This window comes from Myotis myotis, unplaced genomic scaffold, assembly GCF_014108235.1.
Source record: "Myotis myotis isolate mMyoMyo1 unplaced genomic scaffold, mMyoMyo1.p scaffold_m19_p_3, whole genome shotgun sequence".
Taxonomy (NCBI): domain Eukaryota; kingdom Metazoa; phylum Chordata; class Mammalia; order Chiroptera; family Vespertilionidae; genus Myotis; species Myotis myotis.
The window spans coordinates 111,635,314-111,659,467 of NW_023416335.1; the positions used below are offsets into that span (position 1 = coordinate 111,635,314).

The 24,154-nt window shown below is 39.7% G+C and overlaps 1 protein-coding gene across 1 annotated transcript in view; it reads right to left on the reverse strand.

Annotated features, from left to right (window-relative positions):
- The window catches only part of RXFP2 (relaxin family peptide receptor 2), a 41,056-nt gene that overhangs the window by 5,814 nt on the left and 11,088 nt on the right, over positions 1–24,154 (reverse strand). The window contains exons 6-16 of the mRNA XM_036298947.1: positions 16,375–16,446; positions 15,718–15,789; positions 14,085–14,156; positions 12,907–12,978; positions 11,194–11,265; positions 9,692–9,763; positions 5,875–5,946; positions 5,696–5,767; positions 3,918–3,989; positions 1,028–1,257; positions 16–426 (exon numbers count right to left, since the gene is read on the reverse strand). Coding sequence (XP_036154840.1) covers positions 16–426; positions 1,028–1,257; positions 3,918–3,989; positions 5,696–5,767; positions 5,875–5,946; positions 9,692–9,763; positions 11,194–11,265; positions 12,907–12,978; positions 14,085–14,156; positions 15,718–15,789; positions 16,375–16,446 — 1,289 coding nt within the window. The remainder of the gene's footprint in view (positions 1–15; positions 427–1,027; positions 1,258–3,917; positions 3,990–5,695; positions 5,768–5,874; positions 5,947–9,691; positions 9,764–11,193; positions 11,266–12,906; positions 12,979–14,084; positions 14,157–15,717; positions 15,790–16,374; positions 16,447–24,154) is intronic.

A 24,154-nucleotide genomic window follows, 5' to 3' on the forward strand; every position in this document is an offset into this window, starting at 1 on the left:
AAAAATATAATTTACCTAGGAAAATTCCAAGAGAATACCCTTTGCTTCCAATATCTTCAGTTTGGTCCTCATAAAGTGGGAAACATACACCATTTTTTCCATAAAAGTTTCCAAAATAATCATCATTCCAAAATGGAATCACAGCTATTAAAAATCCCACAATCCAGATGCCAATGAGGATGAGTGAAGTGTGCCGTTTTCCAGGGTGAATGTTACTGAAGGGAAAGACAATAGCCAGGAACTTCTCCAAAGTCAAATATGTCAGCAACAGGACAGAGACTTCAGTGGACAGCATGGCCAGGACACCCATGAGGCGGCACTGTAAACTTTCCATCCACAGCAATGCATACTTCTGATACTGCCCACGGTATTTTAGGTCAGAAAAGCCAATGAAGAACAAATAAACACCCATCAGGCAGTCTGCACCTGTTAAGGAATGGATAAGGGTACATTGGTAGTTCCCAGAATTTTTGTTTTCGTTTTCTAATTAGGTCTACTTCTTTCATCTTTTATTAAATGAACTAATATAAACACCTACAACAATACCTACAAGCCTGGACTTCAAAAGGTATATTATTTCTAAGTACCATGCTATGTCTTAGTTTTATAATTTTTTTAAAAGGTGGCAGGGAAATTGGAGATGCTAGTTTTTAAATAGTAAACAAATATTACTTACATAGTTAATAAAAAGAATAATTTTCTGGGCTTGAGTAGAATGGGTGTTATTGTAATTGAGGGTTAAACAAAATTTAGTTTTATAACTCACAACCTGTCCTCCAGAATTCATCCCTTGATTCTTCAGCTCTCTCTTGCCCTATTTCCAAGACATAACTCCCAGGAATGGGTACTAGTTTCCTGAAAACTCATATAAGAACAGAGCAGCCAAAGATAACAGTACCTTCATACTTTTAAAAAATTGCCTGACAGGTATAATTTAAATTAAATGCCATTGGTTGAAGGCCAGTATATATCTAGTTTACAGCTCACAGAAGATATCCTAGATCTATGTGAGAGGAAACATACTTACAACAAAGGATTTTGATGGACATAGCGTGAGTCGTGTTTTCAGCTTTAATGAAAGATCTCATGCCAATGACAAAAAGATTTCCAAAGCAGGTTATGAAAGCTATAACCCAGACACATATTCTGAGGATATTGTTAGCCAAGAGGTCCTCAAATGAAGAAATGCCGTCAGTCAAGGGCATACATATTCGGACATGGGGAGCATAGGAGCAGTATCGAAAGTTTTTGAAATAACTAAAGTCAAAGGAAAAAACAGAGTCACTTTACAGCAATGACACAGAAACCACAGCTGCAGTCCCATCAGGTATGCAACTTCACTAGGTCTGTTTGTTTTTGTTTAATAGAGATCATGTAATTTAAGAGTTCTTCATGGAATAGATGTTACTCTAGGCAGGGTGCTTCTTTTAAAAATGAACCTACAAAAATAGAAATTCCGTGGCTTGTCTGAGGTGAGTCAGGGGAGGACATGAGAATGTGAAGACTCCATCACATTGGATTATTATCTAGGGTGTTATAAAATGTAGGTTGTCAAGTTGATCTTGAGCAAAAATTCAGGGGCTTGGGTGCAAAGGACCTACAGTAGCTCATAAAAACATTCCTGTCTTGTACTTAGTTTTAAGTATACTCATGTAAACTAGCCTTCTTATCCTTGGCAGGAAGGGAGGGTCTCTGAGACCAGGAAAACTCATTCTCACTGGAGCTAGGAGGAAAAGCAGCTGCCTAAAACACAGATTTCTTCCTATGGATTAGAAAGACTTAATTTCTAGAGGAAAACATAGGTTTGTTTGTGACCAATCTATTTATGATCCATGTGTGTGGTCAAGCATTTGAATTGGGGAGGTTATCTGGCTTATTGCCATTCCCCAAACCTGTGTGTCCAGGATTTTTGCCCATAAAACTCATTCTATTTTTGTGTTTTTTACCACCTCTTTTAATTCATCTCTTTTCTTCCAAATCTTTTCATTTTCCTCCCCATCCAGTTGGTAGACCAGAAAGTTAAACAAAGCTTGACTTTGCCACAGCTTCAAGGCCTCCTATGATGGAACCCCTGGTTACCCAGGTCCTCCTTACCTCCTTGGCTTCCTGTCTCACTCCACCCAGACACACTGGCCTTCTTCTAATCCTCAGGCAAGTCAGCTCACCCCCTTCTCAGTATGATGCTTTTTCTTTTCCCTCTGCCGGGAAGGTTCTTCCCTCTTCCCTCAGATGTCAGGGCTGCTCCCTCCCTTCATTAAGGTCCACAAGGCTATCACATTCTTTGACTTCTCTGTGGGCTATCAACGTCCTCTATCCCTTCATCTTGTTGTACTTGTCTTCATAGCATTTATTAACTACTAGAGGCCCACTGCATGAAATTCGTGCAAGGGGCTCAGCCCTCGCAGCGCTGGCTTCATCTGGAAGGTCGTTTGGCTGTCTGGTCTAATTAGTATATTATGCTTTTATTATTATAGATTTGTTTGTTTACATGTTTACGTTCTGGTTCTAAAAGCTCCATGAAAGCTCCATGGGGCAGACACTGGTTTCTCCTGGTCATCCTGCGTGCTCAGATCTAGAACAGCGCCTGGCACATGGGAAGTACTCAGCAAACACTTTTTAGATGAGCTAATGTATGATGCATAATTTAGTGCTGGGATGTTAGGTAGAAAAATCGGAGGCAATACCTGCTCTGAGCAGCTTACAGTCTAGCTTCCCCATATCATCTACTGTGCACTTAAAGGAACCTGATATATAACTCTTGTTTTCCCCTTCTTTCCTGGAATCCCTGGCATGCATTGAACCCTTGGTTCTTTAGGAATTATGCCCACTGTCTTCAGATAGAGCCAGCTAGGGTATCTCAGTAGTTCAACCTCTCTTCCCACTGTGACTTTGGCATTGAATGACAAGTGGAAGGGATGGGGTTATGGGGTGAAGGTGTTTCAATAAGTGTGAACAAGGAAGATGAAAGAACTAGGCCATTTAGTAGGGACCTAAGTTAACACATTTTCTGTTAGTTGTTGGGTCCTTTTGACCTCAACCTAAGGTTCTCTATCAAGTTCTAAAATGATTGAATTTCTCTATTTTAAGACCTCACATTCTGCCTGCAACAAGGAAATGAGAGCCTCCTTAAATATCTACTGGTGCCACAGAAAGAGAAATTATGAAAATCATGCAAATATGCATTAAACAATCATCCTTTAGTAATTACACCTATAGCACGGACACAAACAAAATGTTTTCCCACAAGAGCACCTTCACACCAACCATTTCATCCACTTGCTGCACCCAACTTGTAAGCTTACTTCGAATTCTCCCTATTGTTGTGAATAACAATGGTTAATTTTTGAAATCATGAACACAGAGATTACACAGTTGATAAAGAAATAATCATGTCATAAACACATATATTAACACAACGTACACAGTGCACTTTAGTCAAATATATTCAAGTGAGTTATCAAAAACTACTATAAAGATTAATTACCTCCATTTTGAAGTGCACTTAGTAACAGTAACAACACCTGGAATTTATATAAGCACCTTTCTTCCTAAGGGCTCAAATCTTAGAGCAGCCGACTGCTCACTCATGAGAGGTGAATTAATGTTCCCAGGTCTCCTGAGTACCAGTGAGCCATTGACTTCATCTCGTGTAATGTGTGGCACTCTGGTACCCTGATCTCTTATTGGGCCTCAATTGGATAAACAGCATGTTTCCAGAGAGAAGTGTCATTCATGTCGGCACATCATAATATTGAATTCTATTTGAACAGGGACCAAAGGTGACAAAATTAAAAAGTTCTCAATAAAAAGACTTTTCTTGCACCAAAACACATTGCAGTGACACACGAGACAGTTTGCACTAGAACATCTGTGACATTCCACCATGCGGTCTTCTCCGTTCTTTCATACATACATACATGTGAGAAAGATTCCTCATGGGCTGAAACATGCGTGTGTTTATATTTGGAATCTCTATCCTTTCCAGGTCTCTGGAAAACAGGCACACAGGTTTCATGTTTTTAGTATTTCACTTTTTAGTAATTGCATTCTTTGTCCTTCCTTAATGTCACCTTTCAAAAGCCTATGTTTCCAATTCAAAGTAGGATGAGCATTTCATAGTGAGCTATCTTAGAAAATTGCCATTTCTCCTTATGCCTCCTGTACACAGTTTACTTTGTCATTTCCTATGCAAAATTACATTCTAGTACAACACTGTCATTTATTTCTTTGGTTGAAAAACGGCAGTGGTGATTTGCACCATTATGAAATGGGCTCGGCTATTCGATTTTAGAAACCATGCATGTGAGTTAGAGGGTTGCCACAGGAACTGCTATGTCCAACCAGAGGACATCACGAAGTGCATTTGTGGGAATCTAAATTTAAATACAGTCATTTTTTTTCTGGCCTATGTGTATTTATGAGGGAAACCAGGGAAGCCATAAGAGGAGCTCCAACTCAGGACAATTGTTCCCTATGACAACCATGGGAAGCATAATCCTTTAATTCCTCCAACCCCAGAAGATGTCTTCAGGGGGCGACAATGATAACCCTTCTTCTCCTCATTCCAGATGCTTCTTCAAATATGGGTTCTTTGAAGACCTTTTTGTGATGGCATGAGTTAAGGGAGTATGCCTGTTCTCAGGAACAATTGCTGGAGAGAGGACAATCTAAAATGAGAGAAGCCTTTCACTTTTAAAATTTATTGTGAAAGGTGTTTGATTCTCCTTCCATTTCTTTTTGATTAATCTGAGTAAGGATTTCTCAACATGGCCCTGAGTTTTCCGTTGCACATTGAGTCCTTCACAATGGAACTATCTTGCCCTTTGGTGATCAGGAACAAGGCTTAGAAGAGTAACAGTGCTACTGAGTCTTCTCAGGGCCCCTCTTGCAGGAAACACTCGAGTCCTTTAAAAGGACTTTCCCCTTTCCTTTCTTTTGCTCTCTAGATTTCTCCTAGACTTATCACAGTTTTAGCTTTGCATGGATTGTGTGATTATTTGAATAGTAACCTATAGTTTCTAAATGAGCAGAAGCCACTATATCCTGAGCTCCTAAGACAGCAAGTGCTATAAATAAGTTGGTGGCCAATAAATATGAAATAAATATGTAAATAAATTGTTATAACAAAATTAATAAGATAATAAAGAAAGAAAAGAAATATAAAAAGAAAAGTTTGGAGTAAATAGTTACAACTTGACTTTTCAGAAAGGCATGGTGTGGTAACTTGATATTTTGCCTTTCAGAATTCAGTATGTGTTATGGTAAGTATTGGTCTTTAGAATTGTATGAAGAAAGGCTTTAGGCTGAGATTGGGTAACACGGTATACACTCTGTGTAAAAACTGGCAGAGTTCTTGACACTACTTGCAGTTTAATATGTTTGAAAATTTAAAACACTAAACAAAATTAATTGTCTGAATGTTCATCTTTGCTGCATAATTTTTCCCTGCACTGATTAAAAAGTAAAAAGTATGCTCTGTAGACTGATGGTATGTTGATTGCTGTAGGAAAGGGGATAGGGAAGCAGCAGCAAGTCTTCCAAAATTTGTTCTTCACCAAAGGTTTAATAACAAAACAATTGCAAATTTAATTCTCTATGAAAACTGTAGGATGAGATTTCCCATAGGAATTAGATATGTTTCTAAGTGAAGTACATCCACTAAAATATAATCAGCACACTGTCATATTTCACTTACAGAGACTGAAGTTGTTCAAGACTTTCAAACTGGTTCTTGTGGAGATACAAGAGAGGGTTGGACGACAGGTTCCTTTTGTTCCATTAGAGGGAAGAAGGAAGGAAGCATCAGGATGTTATTATTTTGGTAGCTTAAGATGTTGCCATTTAAATCTGATGGCGGTGGCAAGAAGAACTTACAGTTTTTGTAGAAGCTTCAGGTCTTTAAAAATGTGGGTTGGTAGCTCTGTTATCATATTGCTAGACAGATCCCTATTGGTGACAGTGAAAATCCAAAGCAATTACATTGGAAATAAATGACATGATTATTACTTCTCAAAAGTTTCATCATCCCACTTGACATAATAGAGAATATGATTCAATTTTTTTAACCAACCTGATAACTTGCTATACAACCAGCCTGTGTGAGTCAGCCAAATTAGTATGTTTTCCATCACTTGCAGACATGTGACATTTTGCTCAACCAGTTCCTGTTTGGAATTTCCTCTCAGCCCTTTTCCAACACATTCCCAACCTGGCTTCAATATCTACTTTGATTAATTTCCTCTGTTTTAGTACGAAGAGTACACTTTGACAATTCACTGTTTTGTAATCCTATTTGGTTCATATATGTGATATTATGTTTATTCAACTATAAGCTTTCTGAGGTTAAGGCCCATGCCTTCTATTTATTTTATATTCCAACTAAGATAGATTACTGTGTAAACTATATTTGTCTAGATAATCTTGAACGGTAAGTTCACACATTTTTCATCTCTTTTATATGGTACTATTTTTTTAAATAAGAAATTGAGAATTTAGAACTAAATATAATAGGATAGTCTGATTCAGAAAGAATCAGAGGGAAGTTTTTCTGCAGAATGAGGAAAAGAGATTTGTTAGGATCAGAAGAAATCGGGAATTTTTAAGAGTCCAAAATATCCTTTTGAGCCAGAGAAGATGTTAAAGCAAAACATGTGAAATTGCCTAAGAATCAAACAAAAGATCTTATCTATTTTTGATGTTTGGGAGCTGCTGGTCAATGCGTGGGAGCTACAAATAACTAAGACTTAGCTCTTTCTCTAAAGAAGCTTACAATTAGAACAAACAGCTCTATTTTGAAACAAGGAATGAATGAAACAAGTGCTATTACAGAACAGATAAGAAACAAAGGAAGAAGTCCTCAAACTTGGCCTGTGAAATTAAGAAGTGTCTGAACAAAGCTGGATGATTTTCATAAGTGGAACAAAAGGAGAGCAGCTTTTCAGTGGAGGGTTAAATTAAGCAGGATCACAGAAACAGATGCTCAGAAGTCAACTCATCAGGAGTCAGCAAGTGGTCCAATGTGTTGGAAGATAGAAAGTATGGGATGGAGAGGATGGGAGTCTGCAGAAGTGCATACAGACAAAATGAAAGGGCCATGAATACGTTCTGAGGCAGTATTTGCCAGAGTAGAGTCCAGGCATCAAAATCAAGGAGGATGCTCATAAAAAGAGCACATTCCTAGTGCCTGTCTGTAACTATCACATTGGAAGTTCCAGGGGTGGAGGGAGGAGGATGCCATGCATTTAAAGCCAGAGCTGTGATTTTTTTTGAACATTAACATTTGCGAACTGTGTCAAGGACTTTGTTAAACAGCATGCAACAAGGAGGGAGGATATTAAGCAGGACAGTGACATATATGCTATGGGTTGTGAAATGATATAAGCCTGTCAGAATCATGAAAGATAGCCTGAGAAACCAGAATCAGAGGAGGGAACCTGGCATGAGACTTTGACCCTGGACCAGCTGAAGAGGGTTCAAGGAAAGACACTGGCAGGGCTTATGGTCTGTAAGGACACGAAGTGTAAGAGAGTTAGCTGGAAAGGGAGTAGTTTTTGAGCCTGGCTGCCAGGAGGGTGCTAATGCCACTAAGATGGTAAGTCTAGGGCAGTGGTCGGCAAACTCATTAGTCAACAGAGCCAAATATCAACAGTATTTCTTCAAAATAGACTCGCCCAGGCTGAAAACCAACTTCTGCGCATGGGCCACGAAGTTTCAATCACACTGTACGTGCGCTTGCACGTGGTATTTTGTGGAAGAGCCTCACTCAAGGGGCCAAAGAGCCGCATGTGGCTCGCGAGCCGCAGCTTGCCGACCACGGGTAAGGGAAGGAACTGGCAGTGGGGTAAGAGTTGTTTTGATTGCTCTTGAGAGATTGTGATGATATTCAAGTGTAGAGGTCCTGCCAGTTGGGAATTCTGACCTGGCTTTAGATGGAGGAGCATACTTGGGTCTTGGCACAGAAGAAAGCCACAGGTGTGCAAGGGTAAGGGACCCCGACAACTGAGTAAGGTGATGATGATCTTGTACACCTAGAACATGTCCTGCAAAGTGCTACACTGAAAAAGAAAGGGCAGTCTTTTGGGGGAGAAAGGACTTCAGTGGCCTCACATAAGCTTGCTATTCCTCTCCAGGAGGCGTTGGTGTTGTGAAGGCACAGTAAAATGACCTAACATTTTTGTAAACTCAAGAAATATAAATGCCTTGTTCAAGTTAATTCTTTTAACTTCTAAATTTCCTTTATCTTACTGATGTTATGTGGATTGAAACATTATTATTGGCAGGCTTAAAGAAGCAAGCAGGTGTCTCTTAATTAGGCTCTTTTATTTGGAGCAGGAGTGGCCCTAAGTATAAGAGGAAGATTAGGAAATTTTTCAAAATATGGACTTCTTCCCACTGTTTTCTGAAGTTTGTATATAAAACCCACACCTATTTGCCCTGAGCGGCCCCTCCTCTTCAACCCATAACCCAAATCCATATCCATCCCCCAAGATCTGATCAGGAAAACCCATTTGAGAAATGAGCAAGCTCTTCTGAGTGAGCTGCCCTTAATTTTTTTGCCATAAAATGTGATATTTTTAATTCTAATGCAGTGCCTTGTACACACTGGGCACTTAATAAATATTTATGGATTTGGCTTATGATACTCATGAATTAAATTGAAGTATCTTAATTGTTCATGAAATTCATGAATTATTTTTCAAATTACTTGTTTGTTTTTTTAGAGAGAGAGAGAGAGAGAGAGAGAGAGAGAGAGAGAGAGAGAGAGATGTGAAAGAGAAACATTGATCAGTTGCCTCCCATACGCGCCCCAACTGGGGATTGAACCCACAATCCAGGTATGTTCCCTGGCTGGGAATTGAACCCGCCACCTTTCAGTGTATGGGACTACGCTCCAACCAACTGGCCATGGCTTTCAAATTACTCTGACTGAGTTATTTCCCCCAGTCTTTTCTGAATGTCAAAATAAGGTATAAAGAATGGGAAAGAGGTTAATTAAGAAATTAATTTTCGTTTTTAGACCTCACATCAGAGGGAGGAGCTTTCTCCCCTAATTGCCACTATTTGTAATATTACATAATTTTAAATTCCAATGAAATACAGCTATTTGGGTGACAATGAATTAATAACAAGACAGATGATTTTTCAAAGGCTTAGATCTACAAAACATGTGTTTGAACAGAAAAAGGTCCATGAGCTCTCTGAATCGCTTTCAATGAGCCTAAGTCTCATTCCCAACACCAGTGTTTGCTTCATCTGTTCTAGAAGTCATAATTTCTCAAGAAATAAAAGCATCTTTGTTCTTTTCTTTATAATTAGTAAATAGTATTTCAGTTAGTCAGTTATTCATTCAGCAAGCATTTATTGAGAATTAACTGCACTTTAGTCATTAGAGATAATAATCACTGGGTGTAAGGAGCTATGAAAATTCATTTATTCCCAAGCACACATATACATGAAATTACTCAAAGAAAACAGGCAGGGAAATTAAAGTAGGTTAAATCCATATTAAGCTCATGTCTAATTTTAATTTGCTTTTGACTTTAGGATAATGTTGGTTTTCTTAATGGATTTTGAATCTCTAGTAGTCTACAGGATTTTGATTGCTACTAGTGGAAAAGCAGTCTCACTAGTCAATTAAATGTATCATCTTGGAAGAAGCAATCATATTTTCCTAGTAGACAATGCTACTTACAGTTCTCCTAAATTTTTTAATGAAGAAAATGTCTTCTCTGGAACAAAATCAATTTGATTTCTAGGCAGAAACCTGCAAGACATGGTGAGAGTCAGCACTGTTGGTTTGTGTCTGTTGCAGTAACCAGTTCTCCTTGGGACAGGCCATTGATCTGGTGAAATTCCCCAAGCCTCCTTTGAAGTCTCAAAGAGAGGTAGGTTCTGGTGTGGAAATTAGGCTGGAGTTTCTCACTGAGGATGTCCACATGTCCTCTCTAGGAAATGCTGTCATAAGTAGTTTGAGGTGCTGAGTGTGGTCTATAAAGCTGCATTTTGTTTGAATTCTCATCATTTTAGAAAGTGTTTCTCAAATACACACAAGTAATATTAGATTTGGACCTGTTAATAATTCTCCAGAAGGCTTTGAGAGAACTCTTGTGTAAGGCATGTTCCTTAGGAGAAAGCCAGAAAGAGCAAAGCTTAACAAACCTCATAGTAGTTTCTGGGGCTACAAACAAATTTTACATTTGGTGGGAGCACATTGGTTTTACTTTGTGTGTAAATGGAATCCTCTAGGAGAAATGGCAGAAAGTGGGGGTCAGCCGCCACCTGCCTTACAGAGGTGCTGAATGAGAGATGATGAGTATGAAAGTGATTCGAAAGCTGAGTGAAGCTATACAATAGAAGTCATTGATGTATTTTGTTTAGTTTTCCAGTATTCACTCTCATTATCTATGAGTAAAGTAATAAATTCTTTGTATTCCCTGAGTGGGATCATCTCTTTTCTCATTAAACATGCTTATCTGCAATCTGATTGATAAATGTGCAACTTGGCAATAGCCTTATCTCTTAATTTGTTAAAGAATAGTGGTTAGGCTACTACAAATGGATAGACTCCAACTTTTCCAATCACCCGTCAAACCAACCAACCATCATTACTAATTGTTTACTCTATATGGAAAACTATCATTAAAACAAAATGCACATGATTTTAAGTTTTCCAGTGCAAATGTGTCAATTAATTAACCCATCTGCCTTCCAGCCCCCATAAAAAACATTGTCGGCAATCAGAATCACCAATCAGAATCTTTGGCCTATTAGAACACATTAGATGTTTTTCTCTTTAGAATTAATTTTTTTTTTTGAGAGAGAGAGAGAGAGAGAGAGATATCATGTGATAAATGTAATTGGCAGTAACAATCACTGGGTAACTAGTCACTTTTCTATACATTATCTCATTTTTGAGAACATAGGTTCAGGTATGAGTTCAGCTGAGAGGATGCACAAAAATAGTGACTGTCCTCAAAAACAAGAAGAGCAACTGAAGACCTACATGGTGGCCACTAAAGGTAAGGCTTGGACCCCTTTCAAAATAAATCAAGCTACATGGGCATTTTATAATACAGCAGTTTCAGACTAAGGCTGTAAATAAGACACTACTGTAAAATTCCTTGTCAATATTTTCTTTTGATTTTCAAATATATTGGGTAGCCCCTCATTTACCAAAGTTTATTGCATACTTACAGAACAGTGAGTGCATCGCACGACAGAAAGGTGGAATTTGTAAGATACTTTATTCCATTGCCTTCCAAATCCCTAAAAGTCATGGAGGAATTATATATTTAATATTTTTGCACAAATTGTATGTCTAGAGGCACTTTTTGTTGATACAACTGTTCTGATATTTATTTTTACTTTGTTTCAATTTTTATGCTTCCCTCCTAATTACTGCAGTTAGTATAATTCATATTATGCTTCTTTTTTCCTTTCAATTGATGTTAGAACTTAATAAAATTGAGGGAAAGGGCAGCCCAACATTTAGTGAGTATTTATCTATGCTGGATACCATGCTGTTAATGATCCTAATATTACCCCCATAATAGCAGTAGCTGCCATTTATTGGATTTTTATGCTGTCAGGTACTATTTTGAGTACATACGTTGTTGATATTATCACCCCCATGTCATATGTGAGGAATCTGAGTTTCTCAGAAATTCACTTTTCTTCTGGTTAAACAGCTAGAAAGTCGTAGAACTGCCCTTCTAATCCATATCTGTCTGACTGTAAAGCCTTGACATTTAACCATTGTGTAATAGATAGTTATATCTTATATTCCACCAATATTGTCTTTATTTTGCTGAAGGAGAAACTCAGACCTAAGTTATCTTCCAAATCCTAAATATCAGAGTTAGGATATATATATCCTGATTTTCAGGATGGAAAATGGCCATTTTTTCAGTGAGCCCTTTATGCCATAAAAGCCTTTTGATAATAGGCATATAAGTAAATACACAGTAAGTATACACAAGGCCACCTACTAGCATTGTCACAAGTAATTCTGAGGCCAGTTAAGAGAGAATCAATAATTTAGGTACTAAATTTTATCATTTTGTGGGCTTTAAGTCCCCTGATTTGATGTGAGAAGAGTTCTAGTGGACTTTCCCAGTGTAGGAAATGGCTACCTGTGACCACACTGCCTACCTCAGGAAACCATGAGGACAAATGTGATAAAGAATGGTGGGTAGTGGTGGTGAAGCCATGAAGGAATTTAAGTGAATGATTAAACAAGTATTGATTAAAATCCAACAAAGAGTTGAAATAGTTTAGCACTTTCATTTAACTGAGTTTTGTTGAGCTCCTAATATGTGCCAGTCATTGTGCTAATCATAGTTGGGTTTCTGCCCTCATGAAATTTCTAAAAGGGTAGGGGACACACAGTAAACCAGTGGTTCTAGTACTGTGAAGTAGGTGTGCAGGCTAGAAACTGGGTGGCATAGTGGAAGTCTGTTCTTGGCATAAAGGGAGCACAGAGGCAGCCACTGAAATTGGTAAGTGTGTCAAGGATGGCTTCCTGGAGGTGATGTTTAAGGGAACTTTTGAAGGGAATTAGGGTTAACCAAGAGAATAAAGGAGCAAGACTTTTCAAGTCAACCATGTGTGCTGGGGGAAGTGACTGTTGGTGCGTGTGTAAAGAAGGCATGAAAGCGGAGGGGCAGGTAGAGACCAGATAGGTGAAGGAGGGAAATGATGGTTCCCAGGTGCTCAAGGGGGAGGTATGAACTTGAACCTCACACGCACTGGAATTCTCAAAAGATTTTTAAACCAGAAAGTAACAGGATCAGATTTTAGTTTTGGGAAGAAAAACATAGATGAATTTTTATGTAACTATGAATTAACTTCAAGGCTAGCTTCCTCAAACTGTGCAAATAACAAACTAATGCCTACATGCATACTCACATCCAGTTAAGTTGAGGCATTTGGGCACACATCTGCTTGGGAAGGGCTTCTAAGTAGTTATTAACCATAGACCTTTACACAAAAAAGATGTTAATTAATGTTGTACACTTGAAACTAGTAACCAATATTGGATTGTATACTAACTATACTTAAATTTAAAAAAATACTTTTTAAGAGAAGCAATGATATGCCACTATAAGGGCAGTATTTTTATTATTCTTATAATATGGAAACTTGTATTCTAAAATTGATTTATTAGGATGAAGACTATCAACATAACTTCCTCTTCAAAATGCTATCTAGATATGTGTGTGGCGCGGAAAAGGAAACCAATGTCAAAGAAGCTATGTGTGCATCAGTATGACATATAACCTGAGAATAAATGTTATACAATTTAATTTATGAGATGAAATAAAATATGAAATAAAATATATATTAGGTGATAATTTTTCTTGTAAACTCCGAATTTGCAATCATTTCCAGCACTGCTCATCCAAAGTTTCTTCTTAAGGGAAACATTCATCATTTACAATATTAAAGAGCTACACTGGAATTAAATCTAAGAAGTGATGTAGGGGATATTTGGTCCAAGAAAACAACTCATGAGCACGTTAAGCTGCACAATTAATTTGTGATATTGTGCCCCCCCCCTCCGACAAATGGAGAAATAATGATGTTATCTGATTAACTGCAAAGGGACATAATAGAGCCCTGCTGATAGATCATTATAGTCTATTAATAAACAGTGACAACCTAAGTATGAGAGTGACTCTGTTGGTAGGGCAAATATTTTGGCATTTCAGTGAATCTTGGTGGGCAAGGGCACATCTTCCTCTGTTAAAAATGTAGTTGGGACTAATCTTCTAGGAGATTCCACCCAATTTATATGTAGTTAGGAGATAACAATGAACATTATCTTTGATCAACCACTGAAAATGTAAACATGCCTTAGGACTAAAAGAAAGGAAAGGAGATAAAAAAACTCAACTGGTAGGCTTAAATTATACATGAACCCTGGCCAGAAAGTAGCAACTGTAATTGTGACTGCAAATACAGGAGAGATTTTGACTAATAAAGATCATAGTGGGCCTGATTTTTCTAAAGTTCTTTTTGTAAGCTGGTGTTAGATGTCATTGCAATGTACAGAGAGATGTATTGAAAGGGAGGTGAATACTTACAGAAAAAACAAGGAATTTAATCCAGCAAATAGCTGCTGTGAAATTCTGGTTATTGGATTGTCATCTAGAATTCTGACAAAACAGATCACAAACATTTCCAATGTCAGAGATATTTTTGAAGTAAAATCAGGAAAAATTAAAGGCCTGTGACAATCTTGCCTCTGTCCAACACCTGCTGTCCCCCTTTCTGTCCCCTCACACTAGGCTTACTCATCTCCAAGAGAGCCTTCCCTTCACCCTGTGGTAAGGCAGCTCTTTCCTCCCAAAGCCCAGCCCAGCATTGAGCAAGTCCATACTGATGGACTTTCAGACCCAAGTTTTACCCTTCACCTCTGGACACGTGGGTCACACACAAGCTACTTTCATTTACTCAATGGCTGAACTAGGAATCCCTAAATGCTTTGACCCACTAATTGACTAAATAAAGAATGAATTGAAAAAAATGTTTAGGAAATCACAAGTGGTTCCATAGTCTCACAATATTTAAATGATGTATTTAATGGTGTTGATACAAATAAATTCATTAGGAACTTAGAGGATGAAAGAGTGAAAATATTTACATGTTCAAATTACTGTTTTTAAATCTATATGGTATTTCTTAGGAAAAAAAAATAGACTAAGGGGAAATATGCCTTCTTTTCTTTTGTTGCTTTTGAAGCCAAATACCATTTCCTCTTATTGCCAGAAGTTCTTGAGGATCTAGAGAAGGGAGTCACATTCATTGTGCTAATTGAGCAGCTACTATATGCCAGGCACAATGCATATGGCACTTTACATATGTCATGCAAGCCAGTCCTCATAACATCGCTCTTAAAAAGCAATTAGGATTTCAGTTAACAGATGAGGAAAAGAGGCCTAGGAAGAGTAAGAAAGTTACCTGCAATATTAAGCCTGGGACCACAGTTTATAGAGGGTCTGGGTAAAATTGAGGCCCTGATATTTTCAGTTAGGCCTGGGTGAACTATGGAAAATGGGCAAGCAGACACAGAGTGCCTTCTAATTGCCCTTTGTTCATTTCCCTGATGAAACACAGACATCTGAGGTGAGACCCCTTGGGCTGAGATTGATGGCTCAGCCGTGAAAGTAGTGACACACCAAAAGCCACTATACACTCAGACTTTTCTATGAGTGCTCTGGAAACCCAAAAAATTCTTAACGTGCTTACTTTCTAGACCAGTGGTTTTCCACGGAGGGCAATTTCTCTCCCAAGGGACATTTGGGAGTGTCTGGACACATTTTTGGTTGTCAACCTCAGGCGGCTAGTACTACTGGCATCTAGTGAGGTAGAAGTAGAGGCCACAGAGGCTGCTAAACATCCTAAAATGCACAAGGACATTACCTCCTCCCCCAATCAAAGAATTATCTGGTACTACATGCCGATAGAGCTGAGGTGAGAAATGCGGCCCTAGGTAAACACTGGGTGGATAGAAGCCTCAGCAAGCCCAGTTCTGGGCTCAGAGGTCAACCTGCAAGGGCATGGCACCAGTTATTTTCACACAGCTACCACTCAAGTGCTCCAGATTATGTGACAACTAGAAAAATAAGTATAGTAAACAAGATACACAAATAGATGGAAACTGTGAACACTGATAAATATCATTAAGATTGGGCCAGGAAAAGCTAGAATACTTACAGCCAAGTTAGCTGATGCAGGTCCTTGAACACTCCAGGTCTGAGGGCTGTAATGCAGTTGTGGTTGAGATATCTACAAATAGCATGAGTGAGCGAATTAGGTAAATTCATGACCCCATTTTAGTCACGTGAATTAGAATATGAGCCATTGATGATGACCATGAAGCACGGGCACCTGTTTCTAAAAGCACTTTACTAAGGGGGAGGGGGAAAGTGAGGGACAACAGGAGACACAGATAGCCAAAAGCTTAGTGTGTGCAACACCACAGTCAGGACCAGAAAAGTGGCCCAAAATAACATGTCGGGATATTATATTTTAGAATAAGAGTAGAATAAACATAGGGATTATGATTTTTTGCTTTTGTCCTTTTTGGTCACATCCTTAGACTAGCATTTTAAGAAAGTGTATGGGTAAGTTAGCATGGGTTAGAAAAAATAAAAAGCCAAAATATTGTGGAAATGACCCAAATTTGAGTAAACAAGGTTAAGGAGAGCCTCTAAATCTTACTTTCAATGTAGTAACTAATCTAAGCCCTTTGTAATAATGTAATTTTCTCATTTCTCTACAACTAAGTCACACCTTTCAAAAGTACCATTCTACCCTTTTAATCATTACTTAAAATTACACTTATAACATAATTATAAAGAGATTACTCACAATATTTGCAGATTATGTAATCCAAAAAATGCTTTCCAGGATATGTGTCTAATGCAATTATGCTGAAGAAATCTGGTGGGAATAAGATAGAAGAGTCACGTGATCATGGTTTGCGTGCTTCATCAGGTTGCTGAATGTGTGATCCACTTTCTTTCCCTACAGACATTTATGAACTTGGCTTATGAAATCTCAAGTCCAACTCCCATATGGGAATGTGAAGACATTTCTAAGGACAGATGGTTGAGAACCAGCTGATACCTGCTGACCCTGTAGAACCCATACAGTGAGACTGGGGCATCTCTGGGATGTACCACTGAACTCTGGTGTGACATTTAGAGGGAACTCGTTCTGTTTTTGCAAATGGGAACCTCGGCAGTCTTTCTGCTCTGACCTGCAGGGGTGCTCACCATGAGAAACCAGCCAGTCTCTCACAGCCAAATTCTACCGCAAACTCCTCATTTCTCTTTGCTCTATTCCCTCAAAATTAAAAATAAAAAAATAAGAGGGCAAGTTTTATTCGTTTCTATATTGAGATGCAGAGTGAGAAGCACAAGGCAAGTTGGCAAAGTGCTTGAGGTCCAAAAAACCACCAGAGGTTGAACTGGGCCTAGTTCACCAATTTCAACTTGCCAGTCATGATTTACTTTTTAGCATCTATGTTCATTAGATATATTGGCCTGTGATTCTCTTTCTTTGTAGTGTCTTTATCTGGTGTTGGGATTAGGGTAATGCTAACTTCATTGAAAGAGCTTGGAAGTGTCCCTTCTTGAATTTTTTGGAATAGTCTGAGGAGGGTAGGTTTTAGTTCTTCTTTGAATGTTTGGTAAAACTCCCCCGTGAAGCCATCGGCTTTTGTTTGCTGGAGGTTTTTTTGATTAGTGCTTCAGTTTCTTCCATAGTTATACGCCTATTTATATTTTTTGATTCTTCCTGATTGAGTTTTGGAAGGTCGTTTTTTTTAGGAATATGTCCATTTCTTCTAGGTTGACCAGTTGTTCATAGTATTTTTTTTATTTATTTTTTTACAATTCTTTGTATTTCTGTGGGATCTGTTGTTATTTTGCCTCTTTCATTTTTGATTTTGTTTATTTGGGTCATATCTCTTTGCTTCTTGGTGAACCTGGCTAGAGGTTCATCAATCTTGTTTATTCTTTCAAAGAACCAGCTCTTGGTTTTATTGATCTTTTGTATTGTTGTTGTTTTTTTAATCTCTATGCCATTTAATTCTGCTCTGATCTTTATTATTTCCTTCCTTCTGCTCACTCTGGCCGACCAATGCCTGTGGCTGCAGAGGTGGGTCAGCAGGAGGGTCGCATACCCAGAGAGTCATTGGAGGGCCCGTCACTTGCAGTCTGGGACCCCTCGGGGGATCACCACCTGCTGGCTTAGGCCCACTCCCCAGGGGATTGGGTCTAAGCTGGCAGTCAGACATCCCTCTGGCAGCCCGGGAGCCCTCGGGGGATGTCCACCTGCCAGCAGGGAGCAGGCCTAGCTTCAGTTGGACATCCTTAGCGGTGCTGAGGAGGTGGGAAAGGCTCCCACCACCACCGCTGTACTGGCAGCCATCAGTCTGGCTTGTGGCTGAGCAGAGCTCCCCCTGTGGGAGTGCACTGACCACCAGGGGACAGCTCCTGCATTGAGCGTCTGCCCCCTGGTGGTCAGTGTGTGTCATAGTGACCAGTCATTCCCAGTTGCTCTGCTGTTAGGGTCAATTTGCATACAGTGGGGCCTTGACTTACAAGTGTCCCCACTAATGAGTTTTTAGAGATATGAGCCGTCTCTCAGCCGATTTTTTGTTTTGAGTTGCAAGCTAAAATTCGGGTTATGAGCCAGCTTCAGATACCCCACCGCTAGTTGGCACAGAGAATGTCACAGTGAATGCCACAACATCAGCCCAGCATCACGTGTCTTATTCGTTCACTGTTGATTTGACATACGAGTAATTTGAGTTATGAGCTCCGTCACAGAATGAATTAAACTCGTAAGTCAAGGCCCCACTGTATTACCCTTTTATTATATAGGATAGAGGCCTGGTGCATGGGTGGGGGCTGGCTGGTTTGTCCTGAAGGGTGTCCCGGATCAGGGTGGGGGTCCCGCTGGAATGCCTGGACAGCCTGGGTGAGGGGCTGAGGGCTGTTTTCAGGCTGGTCACATCCCCTTCAGGGAGGGGGGTCCTGCTGGGGTGCCTGGCCAGCGTGGGTGAGTGGCTGATGGCTGTTTGCAGGCTGGCCACAGCCCCTTCAGGGTGGGTGTCCCCACTGGGATGCCTGGCCAGCCTGGGTGAGGGGCTGAGGGCCGTTTTCAGACTGGCCACACCCCCTTCAGGATGGGGGGTTCTGCTGTGGTTCCTGGCCAGTCTGGGTGAGGGGCTGATGGCAGTTTGTAGGCTGGCCAAGGCCCCCGTGGGGACCCTCACCCCATGAGGGTGTGGCCATCCTAGGTGAGGGGCTGATGGCTGTTTGCAGGCTGGCCACAGCCCCTTCAGGGTGGGGGCCCCTGCTGGGGTGCCTGACCAGCCTGGCTGAGGGGCTGATGGCTGTTTGCAGGTTGGCCACAGCCCCTTTGGGGGGGGGGTGCCTGCTGAGGTGCCTGGCCAGCCTCAGTGAGGGGTTGATGGCTCTTTTCAGGCTGGGCACAGCCCCTTCAGGGTAGGGGTCTACCCTGGGGTGCCTGGCCATCCTGGGTGAGGGTCTGATGGCTGTTTGCAGGCTGGCCACAGCCCCCAGCCACCCAAGCTCCCACTGGAGACTGGCTGGAAGCAGGTATGTGGGATTTATTTAGCTTCTATAATTGAAACTTTGTTGCCTTTTGCGGACGCCACAGCCGGCCAGGGCCGGCAGGAAGCTTGGCTTCCTCCATCGCCGGGGCAACCAAGCCTCTGGCTTGCTCCAATTCAGTGGTTGCTGGCCGCCATCTTGGTTGGGTTAATTTGCATATAGTCGTTCTGATTGGCTGGTGGGCATGACTTGGGCATAGCAAAGGTACGGTCAATTAGCATCTTTGTCTTTTCTAATGTAGATGTATTTATTTTTATTTTTAATTTTTTTGTTAATCCTCACACAAGAATTTTTTCCCCATTGATTTTGAGAGAGAGTGGAAGGGAGGGCGGGGTGGGGAGAGAGAAAAAGAGAGAGAGGAGCATTGATATAGAAACATCAATCTGTTGCCTCTCTTTCACGCCATCCTGACTGGGAATCCAACTGGCACCTTGGTATGTGCCCTGACTGGGAATTGAGCCCACAGTCTTTTGGTGTACAGGACAATGCTCCAACCAACTGAGCCACACATCCAGAGCTGCATGACTTATCTGATGTGTACAGCCTAACTGCCTTCACTGACACAAGTTAAGACTCCATCTCCTTAAATAATAAAGAGCTTCTAGTGTATTTAGTCAGCTTGTTGGCACCTGAGAACGAACTGGAGTCTTACGTGCCCTGTCTCAGACTCAGGTGCCAAATTTTTACTCTATTCTCTAGCATCCCCTTTCTTCTTTGAAGAATACTAGCTTGGTGAATATTAAGGGAAATTTGGAAACCTGACAATTTGGCAAGTGGTGTTCCCTTCTTATTCAGAGTGGAGATAGGAGTCCATTTAATATACTTAACATTGAATAGCTTCTCTAAGAATAACTTACTGGTTCATGAATTCCTGCTGTTTCAGCTGTCAGGAGTTTTCAAGCAGAAACACCAGGAATTTATCTATCTGGAACTAAAGCAAATATATACTTTAATGACAAGCATGTTTATGGGCTATTTTTTTTTAACTCATCATGGTGTATTCATGAGCCAGGTGACTCATTGAATTACATTTTGTTGCCAATGATTGCCTTGAACAAGAACCAGTCTAACATGGAATTCCTAAATTATGTAAGGTTTATGTTACAATGAGCAGGAGAATGACTGGTAGTTTCCATGGTAGCAGTGAGAAAGTATTATAGTCAGTCCCATAAATTATACTTTATTTCTCTGAAAGATCATCTTAAATTGCTCCTCCCCCAAATTAGAAAGGCTTGATATTTTTAAAGATTATTAAAGTTAATAAACTAATCAATAACAAAGCTTTCAGATAATTGAACAACATTTATTCACCTGGTAATAAAAATTTCATTTTGAGTTAGGAATTTATTCTTCTGAGCACCTAAATTACCTCAACTTCACTGTGAATATTTACAGCATTTCAGACCAGAGAAACTCATTTAATGTTAAATATAGTATTTCTTAAGCTATATTCCAAAACAAGTTAAGAATGCATATTAACTTTACTAGCTCAAAACCATCTAAAACACAAATTTATACATGCCCTTTCCCTGGTTAGACAGAATAAAGCTTGAATTCTTTAGCCTGGCATTTAAAGGCCCTACAATTATGATTCAATGACCTTTCTAGCACATGCACCATCATTTCCTGTGCATATACTTTTTTTTAGACAACCTGCCCTGTTCACTCTCTTCCCGATATCCTTTGAGTGTTTCTGCTTATGTTAGTTTGTTTCTCCCTGCTGAAGATGCTCCCCACAATCTTTTTAGTATTGCATATCGTTCCTTCAACAAATACTCATTGATTTTCAGCTATGTTTCAACATATGCAACAATGAGGGGCGGGGGTGGCGGCAGTAGTACCTGGTACATGAGAGAACCAGAAAGATCATCACACTTAGAGGGAGGGTATGGTGGTCAGTGAGCAGTTTCTTCAAAATTCAAGGACAAATGTGAGTGGTTCACAAAAATAAAATCAGAATTGAAAAATGGTTTGTCATGTTCAAAACTCAGACAGTGAATAATAGTGTGGGCAATATCAATGTATTTCTATTATATTTTAGAAATAAGACAATTTTAATAAAAAGTTCAAGCCTACTATATGGGTTCTAATTTATGATATTATGAAATAGTATACAAAATAAATTCTCAACTCCTACATAGTTTCTGTCTTCTCAGTCAATGAAGATGATCTCAGACTGAAGGAAATAGAAAGGATATCGGACAGGAGATGTGAAAGCCCAAGATGGTAGAATATGTTAATCAAAATGAGTCAAAGTCCCATGGTTTGGAAGATGTCTCCTAGAAACTGAGAAACACAAAAATGAGAACACCAAGTCATGATCAATTACAGAGGAATCTGGACAAAGGAAGAGCAGTTGGAAAATTAAAGATGGAAAATGCAATTTTAATTTTTCAAAAAGGGAAGAAGTGGATTTCATAAGCTACATTGGTTCTAGGAGAGATTGAAGAACAAGCTATTGAAATGCTGCTTTGTAAGCGACTCAGAGAGAAAGCGGATAAGGTAGTTCATGAAAAACAGGACAAGCAGACCAACTTGATTGTCTTTGAAAAAGTGATCAGATAAAAATGTGTGGCCAACATTGCTTATATGTTTATCAGGCATTGACATGGTGGTTTAATGATGTTTTTATGGACAAAAATAAAGATACACATTTTCTAAAGAATATTGGTAAAGAGGTCTTGGAAGATGATTGTCCTCTTCAGTGTTTCACTCTATGACTTGAGTAAAGATGGATCATCTTATTTTCAGGTGATAGAATACTGGGAGTGAATTATGTTGGATGATCCAAAAAGATATTCATACTCTGGTAAGAAAAGCTGAATCTAGCAGGATGAGACTGGATAGGGGTACATTTAAGGACCCACAGCTAGCTCTCAAATGATAAGTGACAACTGCAAGATGGAGAAGCTATCACTTAGCAGTGATACATTTGACACAGGATTGGGAACTTTAGAGGCAAGATGGCTGTGAGTTAAGGGTATGAAGTAGCTACCAAAAGAGCAAATGTAACTTTAGCACATGTGAGGTTCAGAAAGGAAGTTCTATGGCCGCATTACAGTGATCATATTATTCTAGATACTACACACAGGGCAGAGTAGTGTCAGCAGATGATGACAGATTTAAAACCAGCCTCTTAGGGAAGAATTGAAGGTTCTGAGGCTGCTTGGAAAAAGGACTTGTGATGGGCTGCAGGGTGATGGTCAGTGTTAAATATCTGAAGAGTCACATAGAAGCCTGATTGGGTGTGCTTTGATCAGTCTCATGAGGTGAATTTTAGAATGGGAGGAGCTTTTGAGATGCTTGGGGAAGTAGTAGAGTTATGTGACAGGACACAGTTTATTAGCATATTGATATTGTTTAAAATTCCTTTCCCTCAGCAACCTTTAATTCCCTTCCTGGTTTATTTTTCTCCATAGCCCTAATCACTATCTAACACACTATGTATTTTGTTATCTATCTTCCTCCATTGGAGGTTAAGCTCTGTGAGAAGAGGGCTTTTCATAAGTGTTTTCTGCTGTATATTCAGAGCCTGTGCTATCCCTTGCATATAATAGACATTTAGTGAATGTTTACTGATGGGAGTCTTATAATCTATTATCTGTGAGTCTCAGGAGGGGAGGAGGAATCAAATTGCCTAGAAAGCATCAAATAACTTGCATCAAGAGAACCCCTGCTGGGAGATATCAGGCTATAATGTTTTACCTAAATTTTCTCAGACAAAGCAGAGTTAAACATTTACTTGGAAAAGTTTCCACCTGATCTGGCAACTAACATTAATTCCTACTTTTTTTTCACAAAAAAATTGGAGCCTGAGTTATTTAAGCTAGTCCTCCCATATTCTGCTTTTCAGTGAGCTGGCAGATACCATGCGAGGTAAGTATTGACCTAGAACAAAGCTATGGCTCACTGGTCCAGGAAAGAACTTGGCCTAAGAAGTCTAACTGTAATTCTCTTTACTTGATCCTTTAGTGACCGCCCCCTGCCTCCCCAGAAGTCAGCCTCTTTCAAATTAGGAGGCAAAAGGTATAGAAGGGAGTTCTGCATGAAGCAGGACAGGGTGTGTTGGTAGAAGATTCAATTAGATGCTAAGAACAAATTCTTTCTATCTTGTAGTTTCTGGTTATTATAAGTTAAACACAGTGGCATGGCCAACATGGCTCAGCAGTTGAGTATCGACCTATGAAGTAGGAGGTCATGGTTGGATTCCTGGTCGGGGCACATGCACGAGTTTCAGGCTCAATCGCCAGTGTCAGGCATGCAGGAGGCAGCTGATCAATTATTCTCTCTCATCACTGATGTTTCTATTTACCTCCCCCTCTCCCTTCCTCTCTGAAATCAATAAAATATACTTTAAAAGTAAAATAAACATTGCATTGAGTATCAGAAGATATGGGCTCTAATTCTGGCTTTTACACTAACTAGTTATAGATCTAGTAAGTTATTTAACCATTGCAGACTGTCATAAGTTACCTTAAGATTAATAAGATTTAATTAGAAATTCATAAATTTTTCTCAAACTCTAGATAACAAAATTTAAAAGCTACTCTAAAGCATGAGTCTTTTCCCTTCCTTTTTGCCAGTGATATTTTATTTTTCCTCCCTTGAGCATTATTCAGGCTGCACAGAGGCAATATTGATTCCTATAATGAACAAGTGGTGATTCTATGAATTTCCAGTAAGACCAGAAGTAGTACAGTTAAAACCTTTTCTCTAGAGGAATCTGGAAACCCAGAGCCAAGGCATAGCTACTCCTGTGGGACAAGGACAATATGACCACATGCTCCAGGATGAAGCTGCAGGCTCCTACAGCAAATGGGATTTACAGAGGCTGTAATGAAACCTCGGCATGGTTTCCTACACTCACACAAGGTCCTGTCATCCTTTGGTGACTCCCTTTCTTGGATGAGGGAGTCTGTTCCCAATTCACAACAACACAGAATTGTTGATGGGATTTCAAACCAAGTGCATCTGTTCAGGAGCAGCAAAGGACCAGATTGTTT